At 44.2% G+C, this 17427-nt stretch overlaps 1 protein-coding gene and 1 pseudogene across 1 annotated transcript; one reads left to right on the forward strand and one right to left on the reverse strand.

Moving 5' to 3' along the window:
- Positions 1 to 2578: 2578 nt before the first annotated feature.
- LOC101782480 lies at positions 2579 to 6311 on the forward strand. The gene is made up of 5 exons (XM_004955878.3): positions 2579 to 2755; positions 3342 to 4294; positions 4388 to 4588; positions 5348 to 5543; positions 5984 to 6311. Exons 2-5 carry the CDS (start codon positions 3386 to 3388, stop codon positions 6166 to 6168), a joined length of 1491 nt encoding a protein of 496 aa, XP_004955935.1. The 5' UTR covers positions 2579 to 2755; positions 3342 to 3385; the 3' UTR covers positions 6169 to 6311.
- A 1026-nt stretch (positions 6312 to 7337) lies between these two features.
- LOC101782885 lies at positions 7338 to 14748 on the reverse strand (annotated as a pseudogene).
- Between the last annotated feature and the right edge of the window lie 2679 nt (positions 14749 to 17427).

Below are 17427 nucleotides of genomic sequence, written 5' to 3' on the forward strand. Positions count from 1 at the left end.
ATTCATAGGCATGTTGGTGCTATCGATAGTGCTCATAGTGAAGCTGAAGAGAAATATAGATTGTTCACGAGACCTAAGGCATCAATCCGTGAATCTGTTGCATCAAACACTTCACAATTCAAGGCTAAGTATCTGGCTCGCTTGACATGGTCACTTAAGTGCATAAGATTTCTGTTGCGTCAAGGGTTGGCTTTTAGGGGTCATGATGAAACAAAGGATTCACTCAACAAGGGAAATTTTCGGGAACTTTTAGCATGGCTAGCAGGAAACTTTGAAGAGGTTAATCTGGTGGTACTAGAGAATGCACCACAAAACTGTCAGATGATAGATCACAAGATCCAGAAACAACTCATTGATGCTTGTGCTCATGAAACAACCAAATTTATCATAGACGAACTTGGTGATGAGTGTTTTGCAATTCTTGCTGATGAGTCAAGTGATGCATACCTACTGGAACAATTGGCTCTTTGTTTACGTTTTGTCAATAAAAAAGGAGAACCAGTTGAGCGGTTTCTAGGTCTTGTCCAAGTTGAAGATACTACATCATTGACTCTTAAAGAAGCAATTCAGTCCTTGCTTATGAAATATCAATTGCCCCTATCCAAGGTACGTGGTCAAGGGTATGATGGAGCTAGTAATATGAAGGGTCATGTTAATGGTTTGAAGAAACTAATTATGGATGAGTCCCCTTCTGCTTATTATGTTCATTGCTTCGCCCATCAACTTCAACTAACACTTGTAGCGGTTGCTAAGGAGAATACTGATTGTGATTGGTTCTTTGGGCAACTTGCTTATTTGTTGAATGTTCTAGGGATGTCTTGTAAAAAGATCCGTATGCTTCGCATTGCTCAAGCTGAATACATGATTGAAGCATTGAAATTGGGTGAAATTGAAACCGGGCAAGGATTGAATCAAGAGATGGGCTTAGCAAGGCCAGGTGATACACGATGGGGATCTCACTACAGAACAGTAATGCATGTTATGTTCTTGTATCCTTCAATCAAGAAAGTTCTCTTTAGGATTGGGAATGAAAGTAAAGGGGCTGAGGCTAATGGGGCTCAAACTATGCTCACAGTATTTAAGTCCTTTGAGTTTGTTTTCCTGCTACACTTGATGAATGAAATATTTGGATACACCAATGACTTGTGCAATGCTTTGCAAAAGAGGGAGCAAGATATTGTAAATGCAATGGATCTTCTGGAGTTCACAAAGGTAGAACTGGATGTTTTGAGACAAGATTCTGGATGGCAAGAATTTCTTACCAAGGTCACTTCTTTTTGTGAGAAGCACAATGTTAAAGTTGTTGACATGAATGGGAAGTATATTCCTATGCAAAGATCAAGGCAGTTCTACAGAGGTGCCATTAATTATCACCGGTTTCATGCTGATATGTTTTTGGGTGTCATTGATAGACAAGTTCAAGAGCTCAATAATAGGTTTGATGAGGTAAATACAGAGCTACTTAGATGCATGGCATCATTCAGTCCAGCTAATTCCTTTTCTGCTTTTAATGTTGAGAACTTGGTTAAGCTTGCTGGGTTCTATCCACATGACTTTGAATTTCAAGAAATAAACCAGCTTCATTTTCAGTTGCACCACTATATCAATGATGTTAGAAATGATGAAAACTTCAAAAATTTGAGAAGTCTAGCAGAGTTGTCTATGATGCTAGTTAAAGAAGGAAAGGTTTCTCGGTATGACATTGTTTATAAACTTCTCAAATTGGTGCTTGTTCTCCCTGTTGCAAGTGCTGGTGTTGAGAGGGTCTTTTCTATAATGAATTTGATAAAGAACAAGAGAAGAAGTAAGATGGGGTAGAAATATTTGAATGGTTGCTTGGTCACATTGATTGAAAGGGAATTCTTCATGCAAGCTAAAGATAAAGACATCATCGCTCATTTTCAAAGCATTGCAGAACGGAAAGTTGTCCTATAGCTTGTAAGTTGTAATCTTTGTTACCATTTTATTGTTTTAGCCTCTATTTATTTCACATGTTGCCACTTTGATATGTTGATCATTCGTAGCTGGACAATTTCAATTTCTGATAAATTTTATTAATCAATGATGCTGCTACCACTTAATTATTATGTGTTATAAAACTATAATTTAGTCTGTCATTTTTTTTCTTGCCATCTTCAATTTTGAATACCCATAGTTCAAATCCTGCGCCCGCCTCTGCTACATCTCCCTAGTGTTGTTTGGCAATTTCGAAACTTTATATGAAAATAAAATGTATTTGGATGATGTTAAAAGAATCGCTCCAACTGTTTAGTCCTTCATAAAAGACAAACTATAAACTACGTGCAACATCTATCAAGCTTTCACGATCGAATTTGAGCTAACTAACCATACTACCACAGCATGGACTCTAGACAAATTTTCATGTACTAGTTCTTTCTAGGTTGAAAATACTCAGAATACGTGACGGAACAATATTCTCAAAAGCCCAAAACGACGTGCTACGAAAGTAATTGTCTAGCAGGAGAGCACGCAACGCCGGCCTCCGTGGGCCGGGCTGGACCCGCGCAGCGAAAACGAGCCGCCGGCCGGGTAAAGAAACCAACAACAACTTCTGTTATCGTGTCCTCTGCCGCCGCCGTGTTACTCCAACCTCTGCTTCCTCCGCGGATTTCGTGGTCTCTCCCGCGCCGCCGACGGCGCGAGCCGACAAGCCAGGCTTTTTCCTCCCGCCGTCCGTCCCTGCCCTCCGCCGGCACCAGGCAGGGCGGAGAGCCGCCCGGACTCGGATTGACTGGTTTGTTCTCTTTCCTTCTCTTATACTCTTGTTCGTACGTAACCCTAGCATCCGATCCGACTAAATTGAAACCTTTGCGTTCTCCCCGTTCGGTTAGTCGGGGAATTTGTTTGTTGCGTCGCGCGCTGCGAATTTGATCATGTATTCGTTCCCAATTCGATCGCCGTCTACTTCCCCCAACAGAAATTTGGGGATTCAGTAACCCCTAACGCAACACGTTAAGTCCGCCCCCCTGAAATTAGGTGACAGATTTTGTTTCTTGCATGGCGTTTCCGCGAGTGAAAGCACGTTTTGGTGCAAAAGGTATAGGGGGAGGATGGATTTTAGATGAGGAAGGCCCTCTAAGCTCTGCCCCTGCAGAAAGTGCAGAGTTTCAGATAACAAGGATCATCCCTGCGGACTCCTCTCACCCAAGCCTTAAAGTTCTGGAATGTTAAAATTTACAGTTTTGTCTATCCTGAATCCCTCATGGTCAATCTGGTACATTTAGCCGTTGGCATGTGCTTGTTTTTCTTCATCGAATCAGTCACATTTTTTTGCAGATGTTTGTACATCTGCAGGTATATTAACCATTTCCTCGTTGTAGGTTTTGTTATTTCACAGGGAATTATGTGCTAGACATCGATTGCCATGTCAGCACGTAGGGAGGTTGTCTCGTACCACCCGCTGCCTGCACCAGGAGCAGTGAACAGCTTCAAGGATGAGATCCAGTCAAAAGTTATGGAAACGGTTGGCAATGCAATCAACTCATTTGATCCAAAGTCGTTGCCTCAGCATATAGAAAGGGGATTGGGAACAGCTGGAAACATTATTAATTCATTTGAGCCAAAGTGGTCTGGGCAAAAGGAGTTTGATTTTGGTGGGGAAGCTGATCCTCTTGATGGATATCAGTGCCCTGATGAGTATTGGGGATCTGCACCAGCAAAGGCGCAAAAGCCAGTAAACCTTAAGAACCTGCTGGGGGGTGCGATTGCAATCATTGGTCGTAGTTTGAAAAATACTGAAGTTGAACAGCCAAAGGAGACTAAGACCAGCGTCTCTTTCTTGGGTTCAAGTGATGATGGGAATACGTTCTTGCATTCCTCTGTCTACATGCCAAGTGCTCCACCAGTGCTTGATGAAGAAGCCCTGAATTACAACATTTATAGGGCTGTATTGGAAGCAGAGCCACCAGAATGGCTTCCTGACAGTTATGCTAGATCCTGCATGCAGTGTGCTGCTCCTTTCACTGCTGTCACCCGAGGAAGGCATCATTGTCGATTCTGTGGAGGGATATTTTGCACGGTGTGCTCAAAAGGACGATGTCTTTTGCCTGTCAAGTTCCGTGAGCGCAATCCACAAAGAGTCTGTGATGCTTGTTATGATAGGCTTGATCCATTGCAGAACCTATTGATTAATTCTGTAAGTAATGCCTCACAAACTGCAAAGCATGATGTGATGGATTGGACTTGTGCAAGAGGGTGGTTAAATTTGCCAATCGGGTTAACAATGGAGCATGAGATTTACAAGGCAGCGAATACCTTGAAGAGTTACAGCCAGGTTATTGAATTTCATTTTATTCTGTATCTGCATGTTAGTCCTTTGAAATATTTAGAATCTGAATCTAATACTCATTAAAAAATCTCAATGCAGGTTGCAAGAATAAACCCTGAGAAGTCTATTCCCCATGCAGTCCTTAATGGAGCAAGTGGGCTTGCCATATTGACAGTTGTGAAAGTTGGTGCTATTCTTACTTACAAACTTGGGACTGGCCTAGTAGTTGCTCGGAGATCTGATGGGTCCTGGTCTGCACCATCTGCTATACTTTCTGGTGGTTTTGGATGGGGAGCACAGGTAATAAGTTTGTTGCTACATTTTTCTTTGTGTAGCCAACTTTTAATTGTCACTACATAAGTCATAAATGCCACTGCCTTTTGTTGCTAGGCTACACATTCAGCACACCTGTTTATTTCTGTTGCACGCTATATTGTGTTTTCTTAGGAACGACAGGCATCATATATTTGCTTACGAGAGGCACATCGTGTTAGATTTAACAGTGTTTCTGTCTTCACTATCAGAAAACAAAGTAGTTGCTACTATTTTTTGAATAAAGAAACTGTATCTTGCCATGGGTCTCTGGCTCATCTCATTTTTCAAGGCAGATCATGGAATGATTGAAGAAAGGAGAATTGAGATCATAAGAATTGTGCAGCCAAAGATTACTCACTCTATCTTCTTTCTAAAGTGTTCTGTTTAGCAACTACACCAATGATATGTTGTTTTCTAATTCATTATGTATATATTTTTCCTATGCCCTTCAAATTTAGGGGCAGAAATGAACATACATTTACGTTTAGGTAGAAACAGCAACAAATCGTGTTGCCTGGGGTTCTGCAAATCTTCATTCAGAGATAAACATGTGCAAAACTTGCTGCTTTTTTTCGAAAATGGTGCACTGTGATTCCATAGGTTGCCAGCCGCAATAGTTATGCAACAATACATATTTGTGCTGGTTGTATTTATCTAATGATGATTTATGTTTTGGGTCATAGTAGTCCTTGTCTTTTCGGATAATTTCTGGTTGCATCTTTACATGCTTGCACCTTTGCATAGGTTGGTGGTGAGCTAATGGATTTCATCATAGTGCTTCGGGGTCCAGAAGCTGTCCAAACATTCTGCAGTCGAATGCATTTTTCGCTAGGGGCAGGTGTAAGTGCTGCAGCAGGACCTGTGGGCAGAGTACTAGAAGCAGACATGAGAGCTGGTGATAAAGGATCAGGAGTTTGTTATACATATAGCTGCAGCAAAGGTAACACTGTTGTCTTTCCTTGTAGCCTTCAAACCTCTTCATGTCATTTGATGTTTGCCAATGCTTATGGACTCTGGGAAAAATTAAATTGCAGTGACCATACAATTTATTGCAAGACAGAAAAATTAGCTTACAATGCCTTTATGCTTATTTATCTGAATTTGGTATATATATCAAGGTTTGCGGAGTCAGAAGTTCAGGGTATAATCAAAATTGAATATTTAGTTGTCTGGATCTTGGCACATTTGTTAATATCTTTCCAGAGTGAATGATAACTAAGATATTCTTTTGAGTTAATTTCCCATCTCTTCAATATTAGCCATAGGGAACATATGCTTGGGCGTTCATGTGCTTAAAATTTTTACCATACTTATGGGCGGACCTGTGGCTTTCATCCGCTACAACTAATTTCACATGTCCTTTTTTTTGTGACCTGACAGGTGCATTCATTGGTGTTTCATTAGAAGGGAATCTAGTTGCCACGCGGATAGATGCTAATCTGCGTTTTTACGGCGACCCATATCTAACAACCAGCGACATTCTTATGGGGCATGTGGAAAGGCCAAATGCTGCCAAGTTTCTTTACACTGCGTTGGATGATCTGTACTCAGGGCTGGAATGCTAGATCGACATGAAACCGAACTGTACATATGTGCTTTGATTATTTCGACTGTAACAAGCTGTATATATCCACGAAATGGTCCTCGTTTGGTGGGCGAAATTGGTATAAATGAAATGCCCAATAGTCTGGTACGGTCTTAAGATGAAGTTCTGTGAGTTAATTGCTTTAGCTGTGCAAGTCAGCAAATGGAAAATCATTGGGAAATATCTTGGGCCTCGGCCAAATCAGATGGGTAGTTGTTGGCTTCCACTTAGTCAGGGGAGGTTTGATGAGGATTGGAATATAAATGACAACAGTTCAACTGCAGGCAGGTGTATGCTATATGTCGCATATGCGACAAATTCGCATCCTATCGCTGCCGCTGCCGGTAGGGTCAGGGGCTTGCTGCCGCTAGGGTTAGGGTTCGGGGTGGGGGGGTATTGGGGTTCGGGTTTGCTAGGGTGGGGTCTCCAGTGAGCTCTGGTCGTAGAGGGAGGGTCTTGGGCGGCAGCGGTGATGGGTTGTGGGTGGGGTGGCGCCGCGGCGGGTGCTGCCAGCCATGGGTGGCGGAGGATAATTGGTGGGTGGTGGAAGAGGCGGTGGCGTGACGGCGAGCTCCTCGGTGGGTGGTGGAAGAGGCGGTGGCGTGACAGCGAGCTCCTTGGTGGAGCCAGGTTAGGGCAGCGGGAGCCGCTGAAGATGGTGCAGGAGGGTGGGGTGGAGCCAACCGAGAGGAGACAGGTGGGGACAGGAGGTGAGGGCGGTAGGCGGCGGCAGCGGATCCGGCGGCTCCTGTCGCCGGAGACGGAGGTGGATGGCGGCGCGGGGAGAATGGGGCCGAGCGGAGGTATTGGGCCTGAAGGCGACAACGTGAATTTTGTCACCTTCAGCGACGTATAGAAGCGCCCTGGTTTGAGCGCTGCAGTCGATGATGTGTCCTCAGGGTTGAATTTGAAATGCACCAGAATAACTTGGGTGTCCGCCGTGGAATTTGAAATGCACTCTTCATCGTTGTGTTGGTGGATTAAGTAACATAGTATCATTGTTCTTTGGGCCGGCCTTTTCCTTTTGTGTAAGGCCCAAATGACGATTTTTTTGCTCATAATAGACTGTTATGGTCAAAGCATTTTTTTTTTGCGAAAGAAAGGTTCAAAGCATTTTGGGAGTGACATACTATTTTGTCTCTCCCCGTCTTTCCCAAAAAAAAACAATACATAAAAAAACAGACGTCGCTGATGTCCACGCACATCAAAGTCGGAACACATGCGTTTAGACGTTTAGTTCACTCGGTGAAGCTAGCTGTGCCGCTGCAAGCACTCCACGAGCTCGTCGACGTACCGCTCCTGCCGGCCGCCGTCGTCGCCGACGACCAGCTCCCGCAGCCTCTTCGCGTTGAGCGCGAGCTCCTTCCCCTCCTCCTCCACCATGACGCGCGTAACCGCGGCAGCAACGTCGTCCCTGCTGAACCCGCCGTCGTCGTCACGCCGCGCCACCTCCACGCCGACGCCGCGCTCGGACATCATCCGCGCGATGAGCCCCTGGTCGACGACGAACGGGAGCATCACCAGCGGGTGCCCGAAACGGAGGCTCTCGGCGACGGAGCCCCACCCGCAGTGCGTGAGGAAGGCGCCCACCGCCGCGTGCGCCAGCACGCGCACCTGCGGCACCCAGCCCATGCACGCCGCGCCGCGACCGCGCGTCCGCTCCTCGAACCCTTCCGGCAGCAATGGCTGCTCGCCGGTGCCGGTGCCGCCGCCGCCGCTCGGCGGCCGGAGCGCCCACAGGAAGCGCACCCCGGAGAGCTCGAGCCCCAAGGCGAGCTCATGCACGCTCGCCGCCGTCACCGGCGCCTCGCTGCCGAGCGCGACGTACAGGACGCTCCGCGGCGGCTGCCCGTCGAGCCACTGCAGCGCACCAGGCCGCGCCACGGCATTGCTATGGCCACCGCCGTCGCGCGCGTCCTCCTCCGGCTCCGGCAGCAGGAGGCCGGCACCCCACGGCGGGCTTGCCGAACAGCTCGGCGAGCAGGGGGAACACCGTTCGGGGCTCGGCCTCCGGGCAGCTCCGGAACACGAGGAGGCGGCAGCGCTCCTCGGTCCTCCAGGTGCGCTCGATGTCGGAGACGCCGGACGCGTTGGGCCGGAACGCGGCGGCCATCCACGCGGCCTCCTGGCGGCGGAAGGCCAGGGACGGTGGGGAGGGGAACCACCTCGGCATCGGCATGAAGTCGTCGACGGTGACCCGGGGATGGCTGGCGTTCTCCCGGCGTGAGCCGTTGTACGCGAGCATGGTGCCCGTGACGATAAGGAACATCGCGCAGGGAACCTGAAAACTGGTACCAGTTTAGAAGTGGAAATGCAGAACAGTGTAACATTGTTTTGAGTTTTCAAGGTTGATAAACATTGCTATGCATCTAAACATTCTTTGTATCTAGGTGTATATAGAAAATATATACTTAGCAATGATAAAATGACCTATAATTTTGGACATCGTTCAGACACATTCATGGATAAAGAAGAACATTTAATTTGCATCGAGATTGTACGGATAATGCTGAGAATCGACCGCTTCATTTTGTCAGGGATGCTTTAATTAATTTCCGGCAACACGCAGGTGAATATGCAATGTTTTATGAGGCAGCAGTGGAATTTCGTTATTGCAAATGATTGTTCCATGGCTTGTCGAGTGGTGAGGCAACTGCAGCAGCTTAAGGGGGTGTTTGGGAACACCCTGTTAAAGTTTAACACCTATCACATCGGATGTTTGGATGCTAATTAGGAGTATTAAACATAGGTTAATTACAAAACTAATTGCACAGATGGAGTATAATTCGCGAGACGAATCTATTAAGCCTAATTAGTCCATGATTTGACAATGTGGTGCTACAGTAACCATTTGCTAATGATGGATTAATTAGGCTTAATAGATTCGTCTCGCAAATTAGCACAGGGTTCTGCAATTAGTTTTATAATTAGCTCATGTTTAGTGCACCTAATTAGTATCCGAACATCCGATGTGACACTGTTAAAGTTTAACACCTCGTATCCAAACACCCCCTAAATAATACAAAGGCATATCAACAAACGAATACCAACAGTTACAACTCAATGACAACCGCCGCCTCATCTTACAAATTTTATATTTTCGCCTCCCCACGTTACCTTTTTAGCTTTGCAACCAGCCATCGTTGAAGATAATAACCTTTATGCTAAAGTTTAGCCCCCCAACTTTAGCCTCCATTTTAGCCCTTTGGAAGCCAAACGGGTGGGCTAAAACATGGACATGGTGCTAAACTTTAGTCCCCTTCTTTCCTTTAGCCCCTCCAAGGCGTGCTAAAAGTGGTCCTCCCGCACTACTTGCCCTCCCGCACCCGTACTGCCCTCCTGCTCCTCCGCGCCGCACCCGCGTCCTCCACTCGTGCCACAACCGCACTCCCTCGTGCTCCTCCATCCCGTATCCGCATCCTTGCCCATCCGCGCCGCCGCCACGCCGAAACGCCACCATCCATCGCCCCCAGCTTATGCCGTCGTCGTGCAGACCCACCGTCGTGCCGCGCCTCTGCTTTTCGTCCCATCCCATGCCGAGCGCCTCCCTCGCTGCCGCCAGGCCTGCGCCGCCATCCTCCCCAAGCTACCCGCGGTGCAGATGGAGGGCCACGGCGACGACGACTTGAGGGATTTGTTCTCCAAGTCGGATCCGGTTTTCCCCGCCACCAGCTATGGTTTCTTCTTGCAGGCGGAGTCTTCCCAAGCTCCCCGAGCGGGCATGCAGGCACTGAACCTCAACTCACAGGCGGAAGATTTCCCAAATCTCACCTCTTTATTCAGAGATGCTTCGGGGAGATGGACTTGCCAGGGGCCGCGCCAGTCGAACCCTCGGCTTACGCGCGCCTCGCAATGGCAGACGAGGCGGCGGCAGGGTTGTCCGTGGTGGAGGGCATGCAAGATCCTTGTTCGGTGGAAGGCATGGCGGATCCTTGGCCGAGGGTGCTACCAGCGGCGGAGGCCGTGGCGAATCCAGGATGACCGACGGAGGGCACCGAGTTCGTCGAACGATGAGTGCCGGTGATGCGGAAGCCGTGGGAGAAGACAACTTCATTGATGTTGATGAAGAAAATGGTGAGGATGATGTCGAAGAGCAAGGAATTTTCCCAAACTCTGGTAACCATTTAGAGACCTCAATCTTGATGTGGAAATTGTTGCAATTGTGTTCTAGATTGAGGTCAGAGATATATTTGCTAGATGACATGAATTGTTATTGCAATTGCTAGATGATATTTTATCTATCATTGTTGTTCATACATATGTATTGTCTTTTGCATTGATCTCAATCTATGAATTCTTGCAATTGTTTGCTATTATAATCTAGCAATTCTTGCAATTCTTGCAATTGTTCTGTAATTGTTTGCCTATTCTTGTGTTATGCACTAGATAAAATGTGATAAGGCACAATGGTCAGAACAAAATACATATTTATTATGTGATTTGTGTGTTGAGCAAATTAGAGTAGGAAATTATCACAAATGTACCATGTCAGGACGAGGGTACAAGGTAATTGCTGAAAAGTATTTCATTAAAACTAGACTGAAGCATGACAGGAGGTAGCTAAGGAACAGGATTCACCAACTGAAGACTCTTTACACCTTCTGGGGGGTCCTGCAAAAACAAAGTGGCTTGGGCTGACACCTCAATGTTACTGTTTCTGCACCTAATTGGTGGTGGGAGCAAAACACAAAGGTACATATTCTTTGTTTTGCATCCAGTCATTTTGTTGCCAACTCAGTTGTCTAATCTCAACATTCACGTTCTTTGCAGGGCAAATTAGAATGTAAGAAACTAAAAGATGGTCCTCCAGAGTATCTTGATCAGCTTGAGGAAATGTTCCATGATGTTGTTGTGGATGGGTCCACCTCCTACATGGCTGGACAAGAAGAGGAGGAGGAAGGAGCTGAAGAAGGAGATAAAGAAGATGCTGAACAAGATGGGAACCCTGATGATTTGGATCATAACCCAATGAGCACTAGTAGCAGGAAGAGGTCAAGTAGTACTAGCACCAGGTCCACTGCAACAAGTCCTGGAAAGAGGTCCAAGAGCCCAATGGTTAGAATGATGAGGGAGCTAATTACTAAATGGTCTGCATCTGAAGATGCAACTCAAAAGGTCTTGAAGAAAGCTGCCACTGAGAAAGGTCAGAAGAGGAACAAGTTGGCAGATTCTGTTAAGAGGTGCCATGATTTGGCTTTAGAATATGGGGCAAGTCCTGACAGTGTTCATGTGCTACAATTTTTGAAAAAGAATTTAACAGAGAATTTTTCTGCAACATACCAACTCCTAAAGCAAGGCTGGTATTCTTGAAGAGATGGTACTAGAACAATAATATGTATTAGTTATGAGTTAACAATATGTTGTTATCTTGTTGTTATTGTATTAGCAACAATATGAATTTTATGTGGCTATTTCTATAAATTTTATGTGGCTGTTTCTATGAAAGAACTATTTTGTTGTTTCTAATTTCTTACTGACCTGTTATCTTGCTGTTGCTGTTGCTATCTTGTTGTTTCTATGTTGCTATCTTGTTGTATCTTACTGACCTGTTTCTTTCTTGATCAATTAGGATGGTAATTCTTCAAGTGATTCAGATGGTAATTCTTCCAGTGATCCTGATGGTAATTCTTCAAGTAAGGATGAAATTGAGAAGATGGTACTCATTTGTCGTAAGAGGAATCGGCAATTCCTGAGTGTGGCCCTCATGTTTGGTATGTACTATGAAACTTTCATGCATAAAGCTCCAAGGAGGGTAGCCAGTGTACTGGGCATAAAATGGGTACAGAAAACACTATCAAATAGAACCTCTTGCTACAACATGTTTAGGATGTGTACACCATTATTTCATCAACTTCATGATTTGTTGGTCGAGTCCTATGGCTTGAGGGCAACAAGAAGAATGTCAATGTTGGAGGCTTTAGGGATGTTCCTATGGATAGTTGGTTCACCTCAGTCACTTAGACAAGCTAAGGATCGGTTTGTGAGATCATTGGATACAATAAGCAGTACATTCGATAAAGTTTTGTCTAGTGTTCTTAAGCTAGCAGTAGATATTATTAGGCCATTGGACCCTGAATTTAGGACGGTCCACCAAAGATTACAAAATCCTCGGTTTGCTCTGTACTTCAACAATTATATAGGAGCAATAGATGGGATGCATGTACCAATTGTGGTACCAAGTGATAAGGTGGTTCAATATACGGGGAGACATGGATATACCACACAGAATGTGCTGGCTATTTGTGACTTCGACATGAAGTTTACATTTGTTGTTAGTAGATGGCCTGGATCGGTACATGATATGAGAGTGTTCAATGATGCCATAACCAAATATGGTAACAAGTTTCCACATCCACCTCCAGGTACACTACTCTATACACGATCATTACTACCTCTTACATGAACTACTTCATTTACCTGACAATAATATATTTATTTGTAGGGAGTTTTACCTAGTTGACTCGAGGTACCCTAACTGTCCGGTTTACTTTGCACCGTACAAGGGTACAACCATCTCCCGGAGTTTCGAAGTGGCCCAATGCCAAAAGGTATGAAAGAGACCTTTAATTTCACACATTCGTCCCTTAGAAATGTCATCGAGAGGTCCTTTGGTGTTTTAAAGATGAAGTTGAGGATTTTGTTGGATATGCCAAGTTTTCCAATGTCGAAGCAAAGCAAAATAATTGTAGCATGTATGGCAATTCACAATTTCATTTGATATTGCAGATAGGGCCTTTGATTTGTGCGATTGTGATGAAAACTATGTTCCAATGGCCGAACCATCTACCTCTCAAGAACATGCACATAATACCCATGCAGGGGACGAAGACCGTAACATGAATGCATTCCGTGATGAAATAGCTAATGGTTTGTACAATTAAATCATAGCTAATGTGTATGGCTGTCTTCTAAGGACAATGACAATGGAATTGATTCTTTCTGTGATTTTATGGTTGTTTGGACAATGAAAATAAAATTGAATGTTTATGTATTGCTTCAATATTTGAGGGAGAGAGGGGCGCACAAGCACCCTAAACCGGCCGTGCAGGAGAGAGTTGACACGGGAGAGCGCACACGGGAGCGGGCGCGGGAGACCTGGCGAGGGAAAGGAGGAAAGGAGGGGTAAATGAGTCTTTTGTACACTCATGTGCTAAAGTTTAGCCCATGTATCCAAACAGCAAAAGAGGACTAAAGGGCTAAACTTTAGCCTAGGAAAACAAACAGGGTCTAATTGGACAAATTTTTGTTTGCATCATATCTTTCTTTTTCTTTTTGTTGATGTTAGGTGAGACAACCTCTATCTTAGTTCACTAAATTGTCGTGAAACGTGATATTGTAATACAAACCCTATACAATATATGACGTGGTAGTCTAATAAGGAAAGTTATGGTGGCGGCTGGCGATCTGGATGTGATCTCAAACCAATAATGAAGGAATATTAGGTGTAGCGGCATACGTGCTTGCCGAGCTTATGCCATATCGCAATCGTGTCCCCCAACTACTGCACCCATATGTGACATCTTTTGGAATCACTTATATGTGCTCCTTGTAATCACTTGTCTCGCATTTTAGATCATTTGGTTTGTTGCGGTTGTAAAGCATACTATGAGTAGCCAACCACACAGCTGGAAGGCCGTTTTACAAAAAATAAAATAAAAATAAAATCAGATCACAACTTAGCTGAAGATAAATAAATGCATCCTTTCCACACCGTTTAGACCCATGCCCATGATTTAGTGATATACATGCCTGCAGTTTGGGATCGATCATATATATGTAGGACTATTTGAAAACTTGTAAAAAAGCTTCTTTCGACAGAATAAAAGAATAAACTAATTAAAATCTCCCGTGTATATCTTTTGTTGATATACGATGTTCTTATTGAGACATTTAGTTGTCTTCAACTGCAGATTGCACTTTAAAACAAAACAAAATGGTCTTTTGAGATGTATGCAGAAGCTGATTATTGCAGAAAAAACAAAAAAGCTAAGATGATGCGATTAATACAAAATCATATGGGAAAGAAATAAAAATTTCGTGTGTATAATCTCTTGTGAGTTGAAATTACAAGAAAACGATGCCGAGAGCACGTACGGCTCACCTGGTGTTGGTCGGCGATGGGGCACAGCCAGTGGTGCGCGAAGTCGAGCACGACCCAGTCCGGCCTCCTCTCGAGCTCCCCGCTACGGCCACCGGCGGAGCAGGCGGCGGCGAGGAAGTCCGCGAAGGGCGCGGCGAGGCCGTCGAAGGCGGCCTTGAGGAGCTCGACCTTCTCCGGCGGCAGGTCGGCGGTCGACTCGGCGCCCTCCGGCAGCCCGTCCACCGCCGGCAGCGGCAGGGCAACCATCCGGACTTGACCGGACAGGCCGGCGGCGGGCACCGGCGGGAGCCTGGCGACGTTCCTCGGCGTGGAGACGAAGGTGACGGCGTGGCCCCGCGCCGCCAGCCGCTTGGAGAGCTCGAGGAAGGGGATGAGGTGGCCGAACGCCAGCCATGGGAAAACCACGACGTGGAGGGGAGCCTGCTGCTGCTGCTCGTCTCCCGCCATTGTTGGGGCTTGTGTGCTTGCTCTGGCGATGGGGTGGTGGCGGCACATCGGCTATAAAAGCCATGGCACTGTGTGCCAATGACAAGTGGGGCCTAAGCACTAACATCGACGCCAAGACCACGAGGAACCCGTGAGGTGTAATTTAACTCGTAATGTCGTTGTCGTAGCGATTTGTTACTTACCCGCTCATTTCAGATCTTTTTGTTTCCTCCACCTTTATCCGTACCAATAAGCAAGTGAATATCCAACTGAATTATTATTCACGGCAACTTTATATGCACGTCACGCTTCCGTAATAAAGCAGAAGAACATCAGTTGCAAAATGCCTTTTTTTTAGGGTCACCAAGTTACTTTAAGTGATAATAAGGGTATTAATTAGAAACGTCTTCCGTCGGATTGGTGAACCACGGACATCGACCTACGACGTTATCATACAGCGCATCGCCAAGTAGGATGAAAATGAAAATGGATATCCGAATTATCTGACATTCGTATCCGCTAAAATGACAATATGAATATCCGTATTCGTATTCGAATTTAATGTGGTACTAAAATGAATACATCCGAATTCATTTTTCTTAATTTTCTCTATCAAAATCCGCATTCGTATTCGACAATATCCGACACTATCCATATGAAACTATTAGTTATCTCTATAACTATGATAAATGATGTTAATTTGAATATGACTAATAGTATATCATTGAATCTTTATAACTAATAAAACTATTTAAAATTATCAATAATTTGAATGACCAATGTCATTAAATTTAATAATAAATATATATGAATATTAAATTTAATTTTAAATACTCTATTTTATCTATTTATTAATAAAAAATTTATATAGTTTTATTATTCATAGATAAATGTTTATATATTTATTGAAATATAAATTTATCCATAGATTATTTTTTTCATAAAGTGCACTATTTTAAATAATTATTAATTAATGTAATATTTTCGATCTTTGTATACACTTGTTACATAATCATATTCAGTCTCCACTTGTGTAATGATTTTGTTATTCAAAAACCATCAATAAACAAAATAAGTAAATGTTATCTTCAGTAAATATTCGATGGATATCCGAATCCATCCGAGACATTCATTTTGTATTCATATTCGAGAACATCCAAATCCGTGTTTGTATCCAATTTAAAATATGGCAAAAAAATGCTATCTAGATCCGATCCGAATTCCGTCCCTATTGCAAATGGCATGTGAACTCCTTAGTTCATGGACTGCTCGGAGCTGGTTGAAGACCGTGCGGCCCTTGCTTTGACCTTCTGGACAATGAGATCGTACGGTCCCATTGCTTCTCCACGGATGTTTCTTACCGCATTGGCGCAATAACTTGCCACTAGTATATCACTTTTTTTCCCGTTAACCCATAAAACAATAGTGCTTATGATTTCCTAATAAAGTGACGTGGAATCAAAACTATGGTACACTGTACTCCCTCCGTTTATCTATAATCGTACGCGCATATCAAGATTCAAATTTTGTTATCTTTGATCAATAATTTAATTAATAATTTTTTATTTTTATGACGTAAACTTGAATTGGTTGGATTTGTAATCAAATGTACTCTTCAATGATTATAAATTTATAACCATAAGCAATATAATATAAGATAAATTAATGGTCAAAGTGTAATTTGGGAGATCGTGCCATATCATATCACATTTATAAACAGAGGGAGCAGTAAACAAGCTAAGATAAATAGATTCTTTTTGGCAAAATTGGATATCAACCATCAAAAGAACCAATGTGTGGCTATTTACCATAAAAAGAACTACCCTTAGATTTTTACCATCAAAAGGTTACACGTTAGAGGTATATACCACTCCGTTAACTTTCGTCGTTCGTTCGCTCGTTTTTCGTTTTTTTTTTTTTTTTTGGCTGATCACAATTGCTGGCTTCCAATGTTGCCCCTCGGGCCAATTCCTCAAGTGCGCTTGTTTTGGGCCCAGAATCCCCGACGCCCCACACGCGGAAGCCTCGTCCGCACGAAACGAGCAGGAGCAGGCGACCGGCGGCGCGGCTCGCCCGTGCATCTCCCACTCCCAGGCGACGGCGGCGGCCTCCTCCACCCTCCCCTCCACAGTATGTGCCTCCTTCCTCCTCTTCTTCCTCCATTGCTGTTCTGAACCCTAGGGTTTTCTCCTCTCTTGTAGTGCCTAGAAATCGACCCGGAATCGAGGCATATGGATCCTGCAGACGTTCCTGAAGGGTAATAACCTTTCTCCTCTCTATCAAATCGCTGCAATTTCTTGTCATTTTAACCTAGTTTGCTGGTTTGGGATGGGGAGGAGGCGAACAGATGGCTTTGTGAAGGGTACAATGGTCACAGTTAACTTGGAGATAACAGAAAATGGTAAACATCCAAGAAGTGTTATCTTTTAATGGTATATTTCAATAGTTCAATCTTTTGATTTAATGGTAGATATCCAATTTTGCCATTCTTTTTTATGTAATAGGAGGGGTGTGACCCTACAATGGTCACAGTTAACTTGGAGATAACAGAAAATGGTAAACATCCAAGAAGTGTTATCTTTTAATGGTATATTTCAATAGTTCAATCTTTTGATTTAATGGTAGATATCCAATTTTGCCATTCTTTTTTATGTAATAGGAGGGGTGTGACCCTACTGGTTATATATTAAAACATTAAATAAAGTATTTACA

Source organism: Setaria italica, chromosome II (assembly GCF_000263155.2).
Source record: "Setaria italica strain Yugu1 chromosome II, Setaria_italica_v2.0, whole genome shotgun sequence".
NCBI lineage: Eukaryota > Viridiplantae > Streptophyta > Magnoliopsida > Poales > Poaceae > Setaria > Setaria italica.

Bases quoted from the DNA above. Each gene is read 5' to 3' on its own strand.
- LOC101782480 (XM_004955878.3), top strand. From the start codon at position 3,386: ATGTCAGCACGTAGGGAGGTTGTCTCGTACCACCCGCTGCCTGCACCA. The intron at 4,295-4,387 runs GTTATTGAATTT...ATCTCAATGCAG, and splicing joins CCTTGAAGAGTTACAGCCAG to GTTGCAAGAATAAACCCTGA. The intron at 4,589-5,347 runs GTAATAAGTTTG...ACCTTTGCATAG, and splicing joins GTTTTGGATGGGGAGCACAG to GTTGGTGGTGAGCTAATGGA.